Genomic DNA, 16,275 nt, shown 5'->3' on the forward strand with positions numbered 1-16,275 from the left:
GTCTTTTGAAAGTTTGTAGCTAAGGTGATACAAACTGTAGAATTAGAGGAAAAGAAGGATTGAGATACCAAAGAAACAATTTGAGAACTGAACAAAACTATTAATAATCTAATCAATAAATTAGAACCAGCGAGGAAGAAAATATATGAGTCTAGATATGTAATAAATGACTTAGAGAAAAGGTTAGAGATGATTAAACTTATTACAGAAGAAAAAGACAAATGCATTAAAGCAATTATAAATATAGTTGATCTAAAGGCCAAAAAATGCTAATTCCTTAAGTAGGTAACCCAATAAGTAGTATAGACAATACATACAAAATATAAATGTGGAAATTTTTCCTAAAATGAAGAACTGTTCCTACAAATTGTAAGAGTATGCTACGTTCCAAGAAAAACTGATATAGAATAATCAACCAAAAGAAATAACCTGATTAAATTATTGGACTCCAGGGTAAAAGAGATTCCATCAGATACCGAGATAGGAAATAAAGTCAACAAAGAGGTAAATATCTGATGGGCCTCTAACCTTCGCACAACAACTTAAAATGCAAGGAAATAATAAAACAATCCTCTGCAGAATTCTGAGGGCAAGAAAATGTGACAAGAATATTACTTTTAGCCAAGCGACTTTTCAAATACAAAAGCAACAGGCAGGCATTCTTAACCATGTAAGAACTGACAAGATGAGCCTAAGTCCCTGCTCGGGAAAAAAAAAACATGAAATCAGCCAACTAACAGACGGCTCAAAAAACTCTTATGTGGTCTGCGTCAAAAGGCCGGCGTTTGAGCAGCGAATCTCATCAAATATAGACCTAAAGACTACGGAACCGGGGAACTGTGGTGACAGAACAAATTGGATGTTATAAACCATGACAAAGTAAAAGTTACATCATTATCAACAACAAAAGGAGCCAGAGGAGGGGCATGGTGGGGTTCGTCAGTTCGTAGTTTGTAAAGGGACCGATAAGATCGGTCTAACGCTGAGTCACGTGCACCTGCAAATAAAACACGGTGTCAGGATTGGCTTCAGAATACCCCAGACGAAGAAAGGAAAGTGCGGTGGGGAAGTCAGGAGGGAAGAAGGGAGAAAAGCAAATATGGTGGTGGCTGGTGATGGGGACATGGACCAGACAAGAATCAGGACTGTCGATAATCGTTGAAGCCGGATGATGGATACTTGGCCGTTTATTATAATATTCTTCTTACTGTCATGTATTCTTTCGTTTTTGACAACAAAACGTTAAAATACGATAACAAAATTGGATTGAATTATTTTTTTTAAAGCATAGGGACTTTAACCATTTAATGACTCACCTTATATTTTTAGTTATTTTCGAAGCAGCTTTTAGGAACCAGTTTCTTTTGTCGCAAATAACGGTTTATCTGAAGTTCGGCAGGTCCTTCCGTTTCCTGTCAGCTCCTTTTCTTCTATTAGATTCAAGTAAAGTTCAATTTAACATCTTTATTTTAAAATAGTATGCATCAAGTTATCCCATTCTCGTAAAATCCTTTCTTTCGTCTGTCCGCCCTTCCATCTTCATTGCATTTGCCTAGAGAGAGGGCTGGAAGGATTGCCATCAAAAGTTATTTCTGGATGGAAGGTTTAGGGTGCTTTATTGCCTTTTCTTATTATTGTTCTTTTCAACACTTCCTGTTTACATTATTAAAATAATTGGATGATCTGTACAAAGAGAACCTATCATTTTTCTACAGATAATCATTACTCTTTAAAAGGTGTTCCGGTGAATAGTTTCCCAACGAAGTGGAAGTTTCACCACAGCTGTGCACGCACTGGTAGTTATACATTTGCAGATGCCTCTAGCAGAAATAGTTAAATATCTCAGATATGAAATGCAACCCCCGCTGTGCTAACGGCCTGGTCTGTTTCTTTGGGTCCAGGAAGCATCTACGATTTTTATTTCCTCAAGCAAGGTAGTGGACACTGGTGCAATTGGACAGAGTACATCACCAAAGAGGAGGAAACTATCCTAAGCAACGCAAAGGTAAAGGAGGGATATTGGCTGTGGAGCTTTGGCTTCCATAATGGCCTGGTCATTTTCTAAGGCAGAAGAATTCATATCATTTCTATGTTAGCATTTCAGAGAACGTTTGTTAGAGAAAGCTTCAAATGTGAGCTGGGGTGAGCCTGCAAGAGCACGAACTTGAGAATTAGAGACTCAGATTTCTTACTCAGCCTTCGTCCTCTCTGCCTCAGTTTACTCAACTACAAAATAACAGAAAAAAATACTTGAACGGTGGTTGCAAGGATTGGCGACAATATACATGAGCACATAGCACATACTACGTGCTCGAATAGTGGCTACTCTTCTGATTATTACGGTCATCAGGCCACCTCTTAAGACATCTCAGCCAAAAAGGATCCTTGCCTTTTCTTGCAAATCCCCCGAGAAAGATTTTCTTTACCAGAATTCTCAGAAAAACAGGTTCTGATTAATAGGTTTTCTGGTTAGCAGATGACTCACCTACGACTCATTTCCAGTGGACATAATTTCTCTTTCAAGAAGCGGGGAGGGGCGCAGCGATTGTAGATCATTCAGGCCCCGAATGGAGCGGAAGAGGGTGATGGGAAGTGGGAATATTGGCAAGTCAGACACCAGGCAGTACCACAGCTGCTCGTGAAAAGGGTGCCATAAGCAGGGGTGAATGTGAAGAAACCCCTGACCTCCTCTCAGCCAAGCAGTAGGGATGGCACATGGAGGCAGACGGGTTGGTTCCCAGCAGTGGCCTCCGAGGGCAACGGCTATGGACTCATCCTGATTGTAATCAGTGTTTATAATATGCCAGTTCGGTGATTCAGAATATAGACTTTACAATCAGACCAGTGGGGACTCAAATCCCTGCATTTCCACTCACTCGCTGTGTTGCAGAAGGGCTCTGGGCCTCAGTTTCCTCATCCGTAAAGCAGGGACAATAACACCCATATTTACATGCATGGTCTCATTTAATCCTTAAAACAGCTCAGCGAACCAGGGGCCGTTGTTATCCCATTTCACAGATGAAGAGACTGAGGCCCCTGGAGAGATTCGATGCCCACTCAAGGTCAAAACGATAGTGAAGGATGGAGCTGAATGGGATGTAAGGGGGAAGCGGGCCCTCTGAGTGCTGAGACCCGGCTTCCCGGGCCCAGCCCCAAGCCTCTCGCGTGTCTCTGTGGCGCAGGTTTCAGAGCTCATCATCCCCACCATGGAGACAGCCCGGCAGTCGTTTTTCCTGAAAACGTACCTGGACCATAAGATTCCAATGCTATTTGTGGGACCCACGGGCACTGGCAAATCAGCCATCACCAACAACTTCCTTCTCCACCTTCCCAAAAACACCTACCTGCCCAACTGCATCAATTTCTCTGCCAGAACCTCAGCCGGTCAGACCCAGGATATCATCATGTCCAAGCTGGATCGACGGCGGAAGGGCCTCTTTGGGCCTCCCATAGGGAAGAAGGCGGTGGTATTCGTAGGTAAGGTGATGACCTGGATCTGGGCACAACCAGATTCTTCCGCTCCGGGCTGCAGCAAAGCCGAACCTCCCTTTGTCCGGGCGTTCGTTCTACGGTTCTGTTCCTCTCTCCAAGATGAAATGTTTCCGGTCAATATAATTCAGTATTCCCTCCCTTCCCTCCGTTCCTTCCTTCTTTAATTTTGTCTGGTCTTTCCTTTCGTCCTTTCATTACCAAGTATTCGTTGACCAAGTACGATGGGACAGATTTTCAGTAAGTAAGACATGGCCCAGGCCTGGTGCCTGAGGCAGGCTTCCGGTTTCCTCTGGGTGAAGCTGAGCCCCTGATGGGCGGGCTGCCTCCAGTGAGAAGTGGTTCCAGAACGGGATGAGGGCATTTGCCCTCCTGCATCTCTAAAAGCAGCACAAGCTCTATGATAACACCCTTGTTCCATTTCATGTCCCATAAACCTGTTGTCAGTAAGTGAAGAAGCCCAACAGTTGCCAAATAAATATTTGTGAAATACGCACATGGAATTTCCCCAGGATCTCACCTGTTTACAAAGCGCGTCTTCATTTATGTCCATGGAGCCTCACGACCCTGTGAGGTTATTCACCCACCATCATTAGCATTTTATTAGGCAGTTAACTGAGGCTCCCGAAGATTGAATTCCCTGTTCAGAGGCAAACACCTAGAAAATTCTGGAGCTGTGACCCAAACCCAGGTTTCTTGGTACCAAATACATTCTCATTTGGTAATAGTTAATTCCCTACTCATCTGGGTTATTGCACTGTCTTTAAAATTCAGGTCTCGATGGCGAAATTGTGTGTATTTGTATCCTTGCTCGCTCACCTCAGTTCTTTAAAGGCCGGATCTCGTTTTATTTTTATTTTCCCCATCTTTTTCCCCCCTTCTCCTTTCCTCCATCCTGTTTTCCCTTCCTATTTTTAGGGTATATCCAAAAACGGTTGCAGTTTGGCAGCCAAACAGATCTAGGTTCAAATCTCTCCTTTTAACCCAATCACACCTCCAACGTGGGGCCGTTATTTGGATTAGAGGGGACGGTAGATGGAAGACTCCTAAAATGTTTCCTGCCGCAAACTGGGCAGTCAGTTCACGTTTGCTGGAGCAACACGTGCTGCCATTCTGTCGAGGGCCTTCTTCGTGCAGAGACTGGGCCACGTGCTCTCGGGGCAAGTCGGTCCCTGCCCTCAACAAAGTCACAGCCTGTTCTTGCCGTTTAGGTCTTGCTCCTCAAAAAACCCTAGTCCAGAACCGTGCTCTGCAGCGTTAGAGTTCAACTCTTACCCGCAGGTCGAATGAAATACCCTGTTGGCTGGGCGTATGGCTGGCTCCCTCGCCGTCATGTCTCTGGAGATGAACAAAATGGCCATTACGTAGCAGACAGTCAGTGTATTTTGGTTGAGGGAATGGGAAAAAATAAATGCTGTTTGTCGATGCCAATCCGTGCAGAGATCTGTTAGGCAGGAGAGCCCCGAACCCAGGAAGACCTCCTCCCATATAGTCCGAAAGTCCACTGGCTGAGCCCAGCCTGCAGTGGGACAGCTGGCACGGACTCTCCCATGGAGGGCATAGTCACCTGTTGCCTCCTGTGAGAGCGGAGGTCCCCAAAACTCACAATGCGTGGCCCTGGATTTTTTCCTCAGATGACTTGAACATGCCAGCCAAAGAGGTGTACGGAGCCCAGCCCCCCATCGAGCTCCTGAGGCAGTGGATTGACCACGGTTACTGGTTCGACAAGAAGGACACGACCAAGCTGGACATCGTGGATGTGCTGCTCGTGACAGCCATGGGACCCCCTGGGGGAGGAAGGAACGACATTACCGGTACGTGAGAGAGAATTTTACTCCTGTTCGCCGCCCGGCAGAGCCAGACCCCTTCACAGCTGGAGGGCTGGTGCGGGGCTCTCGGTGCCAATGGAGGCTGGGGAGAAGTATGTTTAGGCCGTGGCCAGACGGATTTGGGTCAGCTCCAGGGACTGGCATTTAGAGACTTCACGTTGGAAGTCGTGGACACAGGGTGGAAAAGTGGAAAGAGAGGAGTCTTTGGCTGGAGGAGCCGAGTCTCAGATGGAGAGGAGCGTGCGGGTGGCCGGCCTGTGTTCCAGGACGGAGGCGAGACCGGAAGTCCTCAACTAGGCGTGTGTGACAGATTCGCTGTCGTGTTTGTTACAGTGCGTCAGATTGCCAGAGGCAGAGCACAACCAACCCAAAGTGGCCCGAGCACAATAATACAATAAACAAGCACATAAGACGCCCCCCGCCATGATCTAATAGAACAGGAGTACATTTTGCTTCAGCTAGAACTCAGTTAATGCAGGATCTGCATTTTCATTCTGAGATCCAGCCTTGCGTAAGACGCTGAGTACCATTTCCGGACTTAAGATTCTGTGACCTTGCTGTCCCCTCTGGCACATAGCTTTCCCATATGTAAAATAAGGGAAATGGGCAGGGTGATATATTTCATACACTGTGAACCTAAGAATATGGACTCGAAAATGATCACTCTCAAGATATACACCAGTCAAATTAATGGACTTTAAAGAAAAAGAAGAAATCTTTTGGGCATTTAGGCAAAAAGAGAACATGATTTTTATAAGAGAAATTAAATTAGGTTATCTTAAGACTTTTCAACTGTAATGCTGCATGCCGGAAGAAAATAGAATAACATATTTAAGATACTCAAGGAAATAAAATGAGAGTCAAAAATTTTATAGCCGGCAAAGCTGACCTAAAAGGAAAATTGTCATCAACATTGCCAGAACTCAGAGACTTTTCTCCACAACCCTTTCTTTTTCAGGAATCTACTAGAAAATGGGTTTCAGATCATCAAAATGACTGTGAATTATATCTCCATAAAGCCAATATATACATACAGATATAAGTATAAATATATAGATCTATAACACTAGACGCATAGATTAGGTAGATGCAGATGTACATGTAGGTAGATATAGATACACGTGGCTAGAGGCCGCCATATTGGTCAGCACAGCTCCAGAATGTCATGGCGGACATCCTCCCATACCTCGCCCATGTCCCAGAACCGCTGGGCCCAGGAGGTGAGAGCGAATGTGCACACTCACACGCGTGCTTCTTTTCCAGGACGATTCACTCGCCATCTGAATGTCATTTCCATCAGTGCCTTCGAAGATGACATTTTAACCAAGATTTTCAATTCGATCGCGGACTGGCATTTTGGGAAAGGGTTTGACGTGGTGTTCTTAAGGTGAGAGGGGGCTGCGTCTTCCCGGATGTGGGCCTGGGGTGGTCGGTTCCGGCCCCACCTTGACTGGTCTGCCTTGTCCTTCCTCCCAAGGTATGGAAGGATGCTGGTACAGGCCACTATGACAATTTACAAAGCTGCAGTGGAGAATTTCCTGCCGACTCCCTCCAAATCGCATTATGTCTTTAACCTGCGGGACTTCGCTCGAGTGATCCAAGGGGTGCTGCTCTGCCCTCACACCCACCTCCAGGTGGGCCCCTGTCATTTCTGTTCCCCAGGTCACTCAGCGATAGCCCTGACTGCATGGACTATACCATGATAATAGCAATAGCTGACTTTTATTCGGCATTTTAATCTACGATAGACATCGTGCTAAGGATTTATAGGCACTGTCTCGTTTGTCGCATCAACCACAGTATTTAGAAACTATCTGAGACTATTCAGAAACTGACTGTTACCTTAAGCACCCCCACTCCCATTCATCCCAATAATCAACTCTGGATTTTCAGGATGTGGAAAAACTTATGCGGCTTTGGATCCACGAGATTTACCGGGTCTTCTATGACCGGCTGATCGACGACGAGGACAGACAGGTCTTCTTCACCATGATGAAGGAAACCACCTCCAGCTGCTTCAAGCAGACCGTGGAGAAGGTCAGTCAGACCCCATGATCACTTGGCACCAGAAATGGTCCCGGGTGTTTGACCGTGCTAGTCTCAGACTCTCCTGGCAGAGACCCGCAGCTCTGCCCTCTGAGCCTCGAGGAACAGTATCAAGTCAGTGAGTCACTAGATTTGGTGACATTATACTTGGCCCAATTTTGCTTCACTTCCCTGGTAATTTATAAGCCTGAATCCAACCAAAGAGGTTTACTCTATGATGCTATTGTTTATAATTAACTTTCAACACATTTTCAGGGTAAAATTAATTTGGGGGTTGAGATGTGAACCGTGAATTTTCATGGTTTGATGGAGGCCCCGGCGAAGGTCCAGTGAAAGGTTGTCATGGTTTCCCATCCGCAAATATTTTTTTCTCTTCCATCTGAGGTAAGAAAAGTTGTTTTAAGCCTATATAATCGAATCACCTAGTTCTACCCCTATTTTTAAGAAGCCGTGTTTTCTTCATAGAAAAATTGCAGAAGCGTTTGGTGTCTCATCCAGAGGTCGGGTGTGGACTCACTGCCGGCTTCAATGTCAGAAAGGGGGAGCGTCTACACTGTTCTCAGTCTGGGCACAGAGCGGGGACCGGGGGAGCGGGGACCGGGGACCGCAGGTGTTTTAACGATCCAGCCGCAGTCCGGCCCTCGCTTTCACACTCTTTTCTCAAACGTCCTTCCATTGCAGTCTTTACAACCATCAGATCCACGCGGCATGGTGGTTTTTTTTCCACTTAAACTGTTACTGAACTGTGACTTCGAAGAACGAGCTCAGAGGAAACAAACGCTTTTCCCGTTCCTTTTCCTCCACGGCCCTGCTGCTGCTCGGACCAGGCCGCCGGCCAAGTGCCTGGCTGAGACTTCTCTTTCCCGCAGATCCTCATCCACCTTTCACCCACCGGGAAGATCGTGGACGATAACATCCGCAGCCTCTTCTTTGGAGATTACCTCAAACCGGACAGTTACCCAAAAGTCTATGACGAGATCACCGACCTGAAGCGGCTCACGGCGGTCATGGAGTACTACCTGGAAGAGTTCAACAACGTCAGCAAGGCCCCCATGTCCTTGGTCATGTTCCGGTTCGCCATCGAGCACATCTCCAGGATCTGCCGGGTCCTGAAGCAGAACAAAGGCCACTTGCTCCTGGTGGGCATCGGGGGCAGCGGGCGGCAGAGCGCCAGCAGGCTGTCCACGTTCATGAACTCATACGAGCTGTACCAGATCGAGATCAGCAAGAGCTACTCGAGCAGCGACTGGAGGGAGGACCTGAAGAAGGTCATGCTGCAGGCCGGGGTGGCCACCAAGAGCACCGTGTTCCTCTTCGCTGACAACCAGATCAAGGACGAGTCGTTCGTCGAGGACATCAACATGCTTCTGAACACAGGCGATGTGCCTAACATCTTCCCTGCCGACGAGAAGGCGGACCTGGTGGAGAAGATGCAGACGGCAGCCAGGACAGAAGGCCAGAAGATCGAGGTCACCCCTCTGTCTATGTATAACTTCTTTATCGAGAGGGTCAAGAAGAACCTTCACATCGTCCTCGGTAAGAAGCAGCAAAGGCCGGGCTGCGCTCCCCCGTGGGTGTTCCGGCGTGTCCTGTGCACCCTAAGCCCAGCCCTCTTGCACCGGTCTGCGGATCGATCCAGGCTGGGTACCCACTCGGGGCCAAGGCCTGGCATTTCTGTGGATGCTTCCTCCGCTTCACCCCTGTTCCACCCTCCTCGGTTCCCCAAAGTCTCCTCTGAAGCCTGTCCGTCCTCTTGGTACGTTACCCCGGTGCCTGGCAGAGCAGCACCCGGAGGGCTCCTCCCTGTGACTGACGTGTCCAGCGTGTCCGGAAGCCTGGGGCTGTGTTTAATGCTCCTCCCTCTGGGTACCACGCCCCGTCAGTATCTGCCTCCCTGCTCCCTCAGCCCCTTCCCACCTTCCCGTGGGCTGAGCCGCCGTCATCTCACCCAGACCTCACCCCTGCAACCTTCTCACTGTCCTACGTCCTCTCTGGTCCATTCCAGACCTCTCTGTTCCTCAGCCTGGATGGATTATTTCTGTAATATCTCGCAAATGCGATCACCGTGCGTGCACACACGTGCATATGTGTACCCATGCACACAAATTAAAACACTTGAATTGCTTGCTATTAGGATAAAGACCCAGATTCCTAACCTAGGGTTTTACAAGGCCGCCTGCCAAGCTGTCCACACGTCCTGTCCACTCTTGTCCCAAACGAAGCTTCCCCGTCTCTCCTGTTCTTCATCCACACTGCCCCGCTCACCCACCTACGTATGCAGCACGCGCTCCCTTACCACGCTGAGTCTAAATAAAAAGTGAATGAAACCTGGGGTTTAGAACCCAGGGTTTGTGGTCGGATGGAGCTGGGGTCGGAAAGAAGCTGATGCGCCGCCAGCACCTTCTGTAAGTAGCTGCGTGTGGGGTACTCACAGTTCCTCGCGTCTAAGTCAGTGTAAACAGAGCAAGTGAGCCACAGGCCCCAAACCACTCCGGCGAAGTGCCCGGAAGGATCTGGAAGGGACGGTAATGGGCGTGGGAGGCCAGTCAGAAGGCTATCATAACACACTGAGTTCCCATCGCAAAACCGAAAACATGCCTCAATTTCCCTGCGCGTCCCACACACTCGTTATGACTATTGCGCTACTGCCCGGGCACCAGCAGGGGACAGCAGCCCCCCACCCCCACCCCCCAGAATCCTTGGCAGGATCTGCCTGCTTCCTCCTTGCTTTAGAGGGAGGGGACTAACGAAGCCTTGTTTCCCATTAGCCATGAGTCCAATCGGGGATGCCTTTCGGAACCGCCTGCGCATGTTCCCGTCACTGATCAATTGCTGTACCATCGACTGGTTCCAGTCCTGGCCCACGGATGCCCTGGAGTTGGTGGCTAACAAATTTCTGGAAGACGTGGAGCTCGATGATAACATCCGGAGAGAGTAAGTGTTAGCCGCCTTTCAGTCCTCCAGCCGGATATTCTGGGTGCAAGATCCCGAGATTGGTTCTGTTCTTGTCGGTATTTTAAGATTTCTCAGTTTAGATGGAAAAAAAAAAAAAAAAGTCTTACACTTTAAAATTCACATTTAGTCAGATATTTAATAAAATAACCTTTTCTGACAAAGAATAAAATCTTATTGCTCAGAATTGTCCTGGAGAGGCACAGCTGTCATAGCCGTGAGAACCTGGATGTAATAGTACGGCTATCTCAACAGCCTCAGAGCATCATTCTCGACAGGAATTTCCCTGCCAAATTGACGAACGTGGCTTCTTCTGAGAGTGACAAGAACTTACTCTCCTATGAATAATGCACAGATATACAAAAACCAAAAGGAGAAGCTAGAATAAGGGAAGAGGTGAGGGTGTCGGCCCACCTGGGTGCCCCTTGAAGGCTGGGCTCACGTCACCTGCCCTGTCTGCCTCTGTGTCCCTACTGCCTAGCAGGTGTCTGGTACCTCGTAGCGTCAGTGACTGCTCATTAAATGAATGAATGGAAAATGGAGGAGGAAGCAGGGGTCAGAGGGTCCGTGGCTTCGAATCCGTTTTAAGAACTTTGAACTTTGTGCTGTAGGGGGGCCGCGAGTGTGAATGGGGAGAAGCTTCCCCTGACACCCAGCTGGTATTTTGCATTTCCGTCAACGGTGCGTGCAGGCAGGGAACCCAGCAGCATCAGCAGGACCTGTGACTCTGTTGCCCATGGGAGTATTTTTTTTTTTCCATCACTCATGCAGACTCCTCCATTTATCATTTCCTTCAAAATTATGGCGGCTTTTAGACCTGCTGTCCAGCCTTCTCATTTAATGCAGCAGTTGGCAAACTGCGATCCACAGGCCAAATCCGGTTCGTAGCCTGTGTTCGTAAGTGAAACTTCACTGGCGCTGTGCCCCCTTCCTCACACTATGACAGCAGAATTGAGTAGTCGCTCAGAGACTGTGTGGCCCACAAAGCCAAAGACGTTTACTCTCTGGCCCTTTCCGGGAAAAAAGTTTGTTGACTCCTTTTTAATGCATCCCAAGTGTGGTTTTTAAAACATTTCGAAAACTCTGTTTCGGCATCATCGTCGTCCTATGTGTTTTACTTCATGCATTTAAGAACTTTACTCTGCGAGGTCCAGAGGCTCCACCAGACAGCCAAAGGTTAAGGACTCCTGCTTACGCCCCGGTGATTCACAGAGCGCTCAGAGATAGAAATGACCCGGTCAGAGACCATTCTGGGCAGAACACGTACCTACCCCCTCAATCCTCCTCGCGGCTCTGTTGACCGGCTCCGAGAATGCGGGTTTCCTGCGGGCCGCACTCGGTGTGCCTCATCACACCCCCGGGTCTGGAACCGGCGCCATGCTCGGTCCTCGCAGGCCACCTGACCACCTGCTCGCCCCCGGCAGGGTCGTCTCCATGTGCAAATACTTCCAGGAGAACGTGAAGGAGCTGTCGCTCGATTACTACCACACGCTTCGTAGACACAACTACGTCACCCCCACCTCCTACCTTGAACTGATCCTCACCTTCAAGACGCTGTTGAACAGCAAGAGGCAGGAGGTTGACATGATGAGGAACCGCTACCTGACGGGCCTGCAGAAACTGGAATTCGCAGCTTCCCAGGTGAGCACTGCCAGCATAGATTGGGGATGAAGAGGGCCAGGCCGAGGCAGATGTGGGAGCCATGTGTCCAGGCGCAGCGTTCCAGAGGGCACAAGGGAAGACAGCCTCTGACCCCGTGTTTATGGCACTCGCCCCCCATGCCTCGCCCTTGTTCTGGACGCTCTCAGTGGGGGACTTGGCAGAGTAAGGCCATGGGTGAGGGCCCTGGGCTCGGGTTCCAGCTCTCCAGCTGACCAGCTGGAGGCCCTGGAAGCTCTTGGGCCCTCCATTTCCTCTTCTATTGAAAAGGAGGTGATGACAGTCTTTGCTTCATCGGGTGCTTAGGAAGGTTAGACAAGTTGACACAAGTACACAATGCCTGGCCCGTGAACTGGTCGTTGATGTGCGTGTGCTTGGAGCCATCTAAAATGAGAGCGTATTAGGACACGCATAGCTTGGAGCCACTGGACGAGCCATCTAAAATGAGAGCGTATTAGGACACGCATTTTCAGCACCAGCCAAGCACCAGCCACTGGACGAGCCATCTAAAATGAGAGCGTATTAGGACACGCATTTTCAGCACCAGCCAAGGCCTCAGGCAATGGAGTGCGTTCCAGTAGGCTGGCCTGTTGCTGGTGCAGCGGACACACCAGCACTGCACACAGTGTGAGCGAGAACGTGGGGGTGTCCTCTGTCCCCTGCTTCCGGGGGTGCCGGGTCCGACTCGGGGTCCTTCGCTCTTAGAAGGATGTTGAGAAGGGTGAGCGAGCTATGTTGTGAGGAACGGTGCCCGTTCACGATCCTTGAGCCCCGCCACATGCCTGGCACTGCCATCTTCTCCATTTCACACTGAGAGACCAAGGCGCAGAGAGGCCAGGTGCCTCGCCCAGGATCCTGCGGCCTCAGGCACAGCCGTTGCAAGCGTTCGGGCCGAAATGGAAACCGAGGTCCACATGACTCCAGAGCCTGTGCTCCTGACCAGGCCAGCATGCCACACTTGTCTCTCACGGGCTCTCTGGTGGGTGCGAGGTCCCGAAACCCTCTTCAGAGAAGCACCCAAGCTGCCTGAAGAGGCAGAAGCAGGGCCAGTGGGCGAACATTGCATGGGGCGAACTCCAGCTCTTAAAGGTGGTGCCTGAGCTGCCTGAAGAGGCAGAAGCAGGGCATGGGGCGAACTCCAGCTCTTAAAGGTGGTGCCTTTAAAAATGTGTAGGTTTACCGTCACGTGTCTGGGGCCTAGCACAATGCTCCATAACACAATGCATAGTAGAGACCAGACAGGTAATGTCCGGCCCACGCGAACATCCCGTGTTACAGTCACCTGTGTTTTCCGCATATGTCACAGGTGGGAGACCCATCTCAGCTCCCACCACTGACACCGCTGACCCTGCCCCCGTCCCCTGCTCTCCTCGCCAGGTGGCCGTCATGCAAGTCGAACTGACTGCCCTCCAACCCCAACTCATCCACACGTCGGAGGAGACCGCCCGGATGATGGTGAAAATTGAAGAGGAGACGAGAGAAGCCGACGCCAAGAAGCTCGTGGTGCAGGCAGACGAGAAGGAAGCCGACAAGGCCGCCGCGGTCGCTCAGGGAATCAAGGTGCGGAGAGCGGGCGGGGTGGGCGTCACCCGGGTCCCCCTGCCGCCTCCTGAGGGCCTGGCGCCGCTCTGCAGGTGCCTGCCCTTCTTGCAGGTAAGAGCGGGGAGGCCACCATTCCAGAGTTGCAAAGCGGCAGGTAGGAAGCACACGGACGCTGAGAGGCATGTCGTTATTTTTTTTAATCTTGGGATAATGATCAACTTTTAAAAATTAAGAGATATTGTTAGTACGTGGATGGGAGACCACCTAGGAAGACCAGGTGCTGCAGGCGTAAAAAATAAAAAAATGGGACATTGTAAGCTGACGAGGTCCTTGCAATCTATGAGATGGGACATTGTAAGCTGACAAGGTCCTTGCAATCTATGAGGTCAGCCTTTCCTAAAAAAAAAAAAAAAAAATTAAGAGACTTCAAGTGAAATTTCTAAAGTTTCAGCTTTTCTTAGAATAACAACAACGAAGCCAAGCATTCCGGCAGCACTGGACCTGCATTCCTGGGTTGCGCCAATCAGTGGCATCGGACAGATGCGTCCCCATGTGTGCCCGGGTCAGCAAAGCTCAGCCGGCCCGCTTCCCACGTGCAAATCAGTGCCCGGCTCCGGGAGGTCCATGAATTCGCAGCTCCTCCCTGGTTCTCTTCTAGAACCAGACGCCTCACGGCTCCATATCTGCTCCGTTTCCTCGTCTGTAACATGGGGCTGGTGAGAGAAAGACACGTAAACCGGCAGCGTGTGTCCAGCACACGGAGCCTCGTGGCCGTGTTTGCAGTCCTCCGAGACGGGCCTTCTGTACCCTGCACTGAGCGACGTGCCCATCTGGGAAAGGCCGCCCGCCGCGTCCGGGGTTCCGCTCTGCGGCGTCGGGGGGACGCTGATTTCTGGAACGGGGGAATGCACGTAGTGGGAGCCTGGGCAGTGGCCTGCCACTCCCGCGACACCCTGGAGGCGACTCAGGAGCAGGAAGAAACTGTCCCAGGAGCTGGAGAAACCTGCGTTTGCTCTGGTTTCCTGGAGGCTTTTGTGTGGACCACATCCCTCTCCAGACCGCTCGGGGCTACGGTCCCTCTCCACTGAGGGCTGCCAATTTCCTCCAATCTCCTCGCACCCCTGGAAACGAGGTAGCATGGGAGAGCACCCCTAGGGTGCCCAGGGCAGTGTAGCGACCCAACCGTGCCAGGGGGACCCATGCCGAGTTCACGGGAGGCTGGGAGCGCCTCGGGCAACAGTCGGCGAAGTCGGTCTGTTCTTTTTAACTAAGGAGTCATTTCTTTTTCCCCTAACGAGGACAAGGAATGGTGCCAGCGTTCCCGCAGCGCTGGCTGCGTTTCGTCAGCATGCCCTCTGAGTCACGTCTCTCACACAGCCCTGCCAAGCCCCAGGGGTCATTTTTAATTATAACTTTTTTTTTTTATTATAGAAACAAATGACTTAGTAATAACACGTATGAAGGAATTTTTAAGAAGTCAACTTTTGCAGCTTTTCAATTTTCCAGGTTTCCCTCCAGCCCCAGTCTGTCCACATGGCTTTATGTTATCGCATAGTTCCTTTTTAAAATGTCCTCGACATCCTATCACACGCTTTTTTTCCAGAATGTCACATGATCACTTTAATGACTGTAGGTGCTTCACCCGTCCAGTAGCTGTTGTATTGGGCTGCGAAGCCTTTGCCTCCCGCCCTGTGTTCAGCATTTGGAGAGCTTAAACCTGAGTTTCTCAACCTCAGCGTCACCTTTGGAGTTTTGAAATGCAGGTGCCTGGACCCCACCTAGGCCGTATGAATCAGGTTCTCTGGGTGAGGACGCGCCAAGCACGCTCCTCAGGTGACTCTGACGCTCCTCGGATGACTCTGACGCAGAGCCAGAGTCGGCAATCACTGTGACGGATGATGTTACAATGACAGCCTTTTTGAGTCACCAGACAAACGAGCTTGCCAGAGCCCAGGCCTTACCCCTTAGGAAATGGAGCTGAGCGACCAGGCCACAGGGAGGCACAAAGTGTGTGTGGGCCCCTAGTTGTCGGGCAGGTTCTAAGGAAGTGACACAGAGCTATCGGGAATACAAAGCCTCGGGCACCTGGGACAGTTGAAAGCCACCGAGAATGTGAAGCCGTGGCCCAGCCAGCACCTTTGGCCTCTTCTGCCATCACACCCAAGCTGACCGTGAGAAACAGCAGGGACAAGTTTCGCTGCTGCTTCCTCTTGCCTCCCACTCTGGCACATATCCCAGGGCCGAAGTGGGACAAACTGAGTCACCTGGTGACTCAGCCACTATTGCTACCTAAAGCAGAACATGCCATTTTGATACTTGGGGACACCTGACGCGGCTTTTTGAGTGGAGGTTTCTTTAAAAATAATGAAGCCAAATAAAACATTGCTGTTTATAAGAGAAGCAGAAACCTAAAGCAAAGAAGCCGTGATATACACGCGCAGGTGCGCGTGCACAGATGTGAGCCAGTCGAGCCACCTTCATCTGCTTTGCCCGTCGCAGTAAACCCGCAGGATATAGACGCCAGCATGCTGCTTGTTTCAGAATTGATGTTCCCTGTGAAGTTTCAGTCATGACTCCTTGGGCCATGGGACTAACAGAGAATTCGCTGAGCGAGGAGCCAAGAGCCCAGGGTTGGACCTTGGCTCTGTGGCTGGCCAGCTTTGTGACCTTAGCCACTCATTTTGCCTCCCGAGACCTTTTCTTTCTTTCTTTCTTTCTTTCTTTCTTTCTTTCTTTCTTTCTTTCTTTCTTTCTTTCT

General features: G+C 50.1%; 1 protein-coding gene across 1 annotated transcript in view; it reads left to right on the forward strand.

The window, feature by feature from the left end:
* DNAH3 (dynein axonemal heavy chain 3) overlaps positions 1-16,275 on the forward strand; it is a 141,587-nt gene that overhangs the window by 99,446 nt on the left and 25,866 nt on the right. Inside the window, 10 exon segments of the mRNA XM_025047287.1 lie at positions 1,902-2,005; positions 3,183-3,477; positions 5,124-5,303; positions 6,582-6,705; positions 6,796-6,952; positions 7,212-7,355; positions 8,234-8,900; positions 10,133-10,298; positions 11,741-11,957; positions 13,353-13,535. Coding sequence (XP_024903055.1) covers positions 1,902-2,005; positions 3,183-3,477; positions 5,124-5,303; positions 6,582-6,705; positions 6,796-6,952; positions 7,212-7,355; positions 8,234-8,900; positions 10,133-10,298; positions 11,741-11,957; positions 13,353-13,535 — 2,237 coding nt within the window.

The sequence above is a fragment of the Pteropus alecto genome, unplaced genomic scaffold (genome assembly GCF_000325575.1).
Source record: "Pteropus alecto unplaced genomic scaffold, ASM32557v1 scaffold15, whole genome shotgun sequence".
NCBI classification, from domain to species: Eukaryota; Metazoa; Chordata; class Mammalia; order Chiroptera; family Pteropodidae; genus Pteropus; species Pteropus alecto.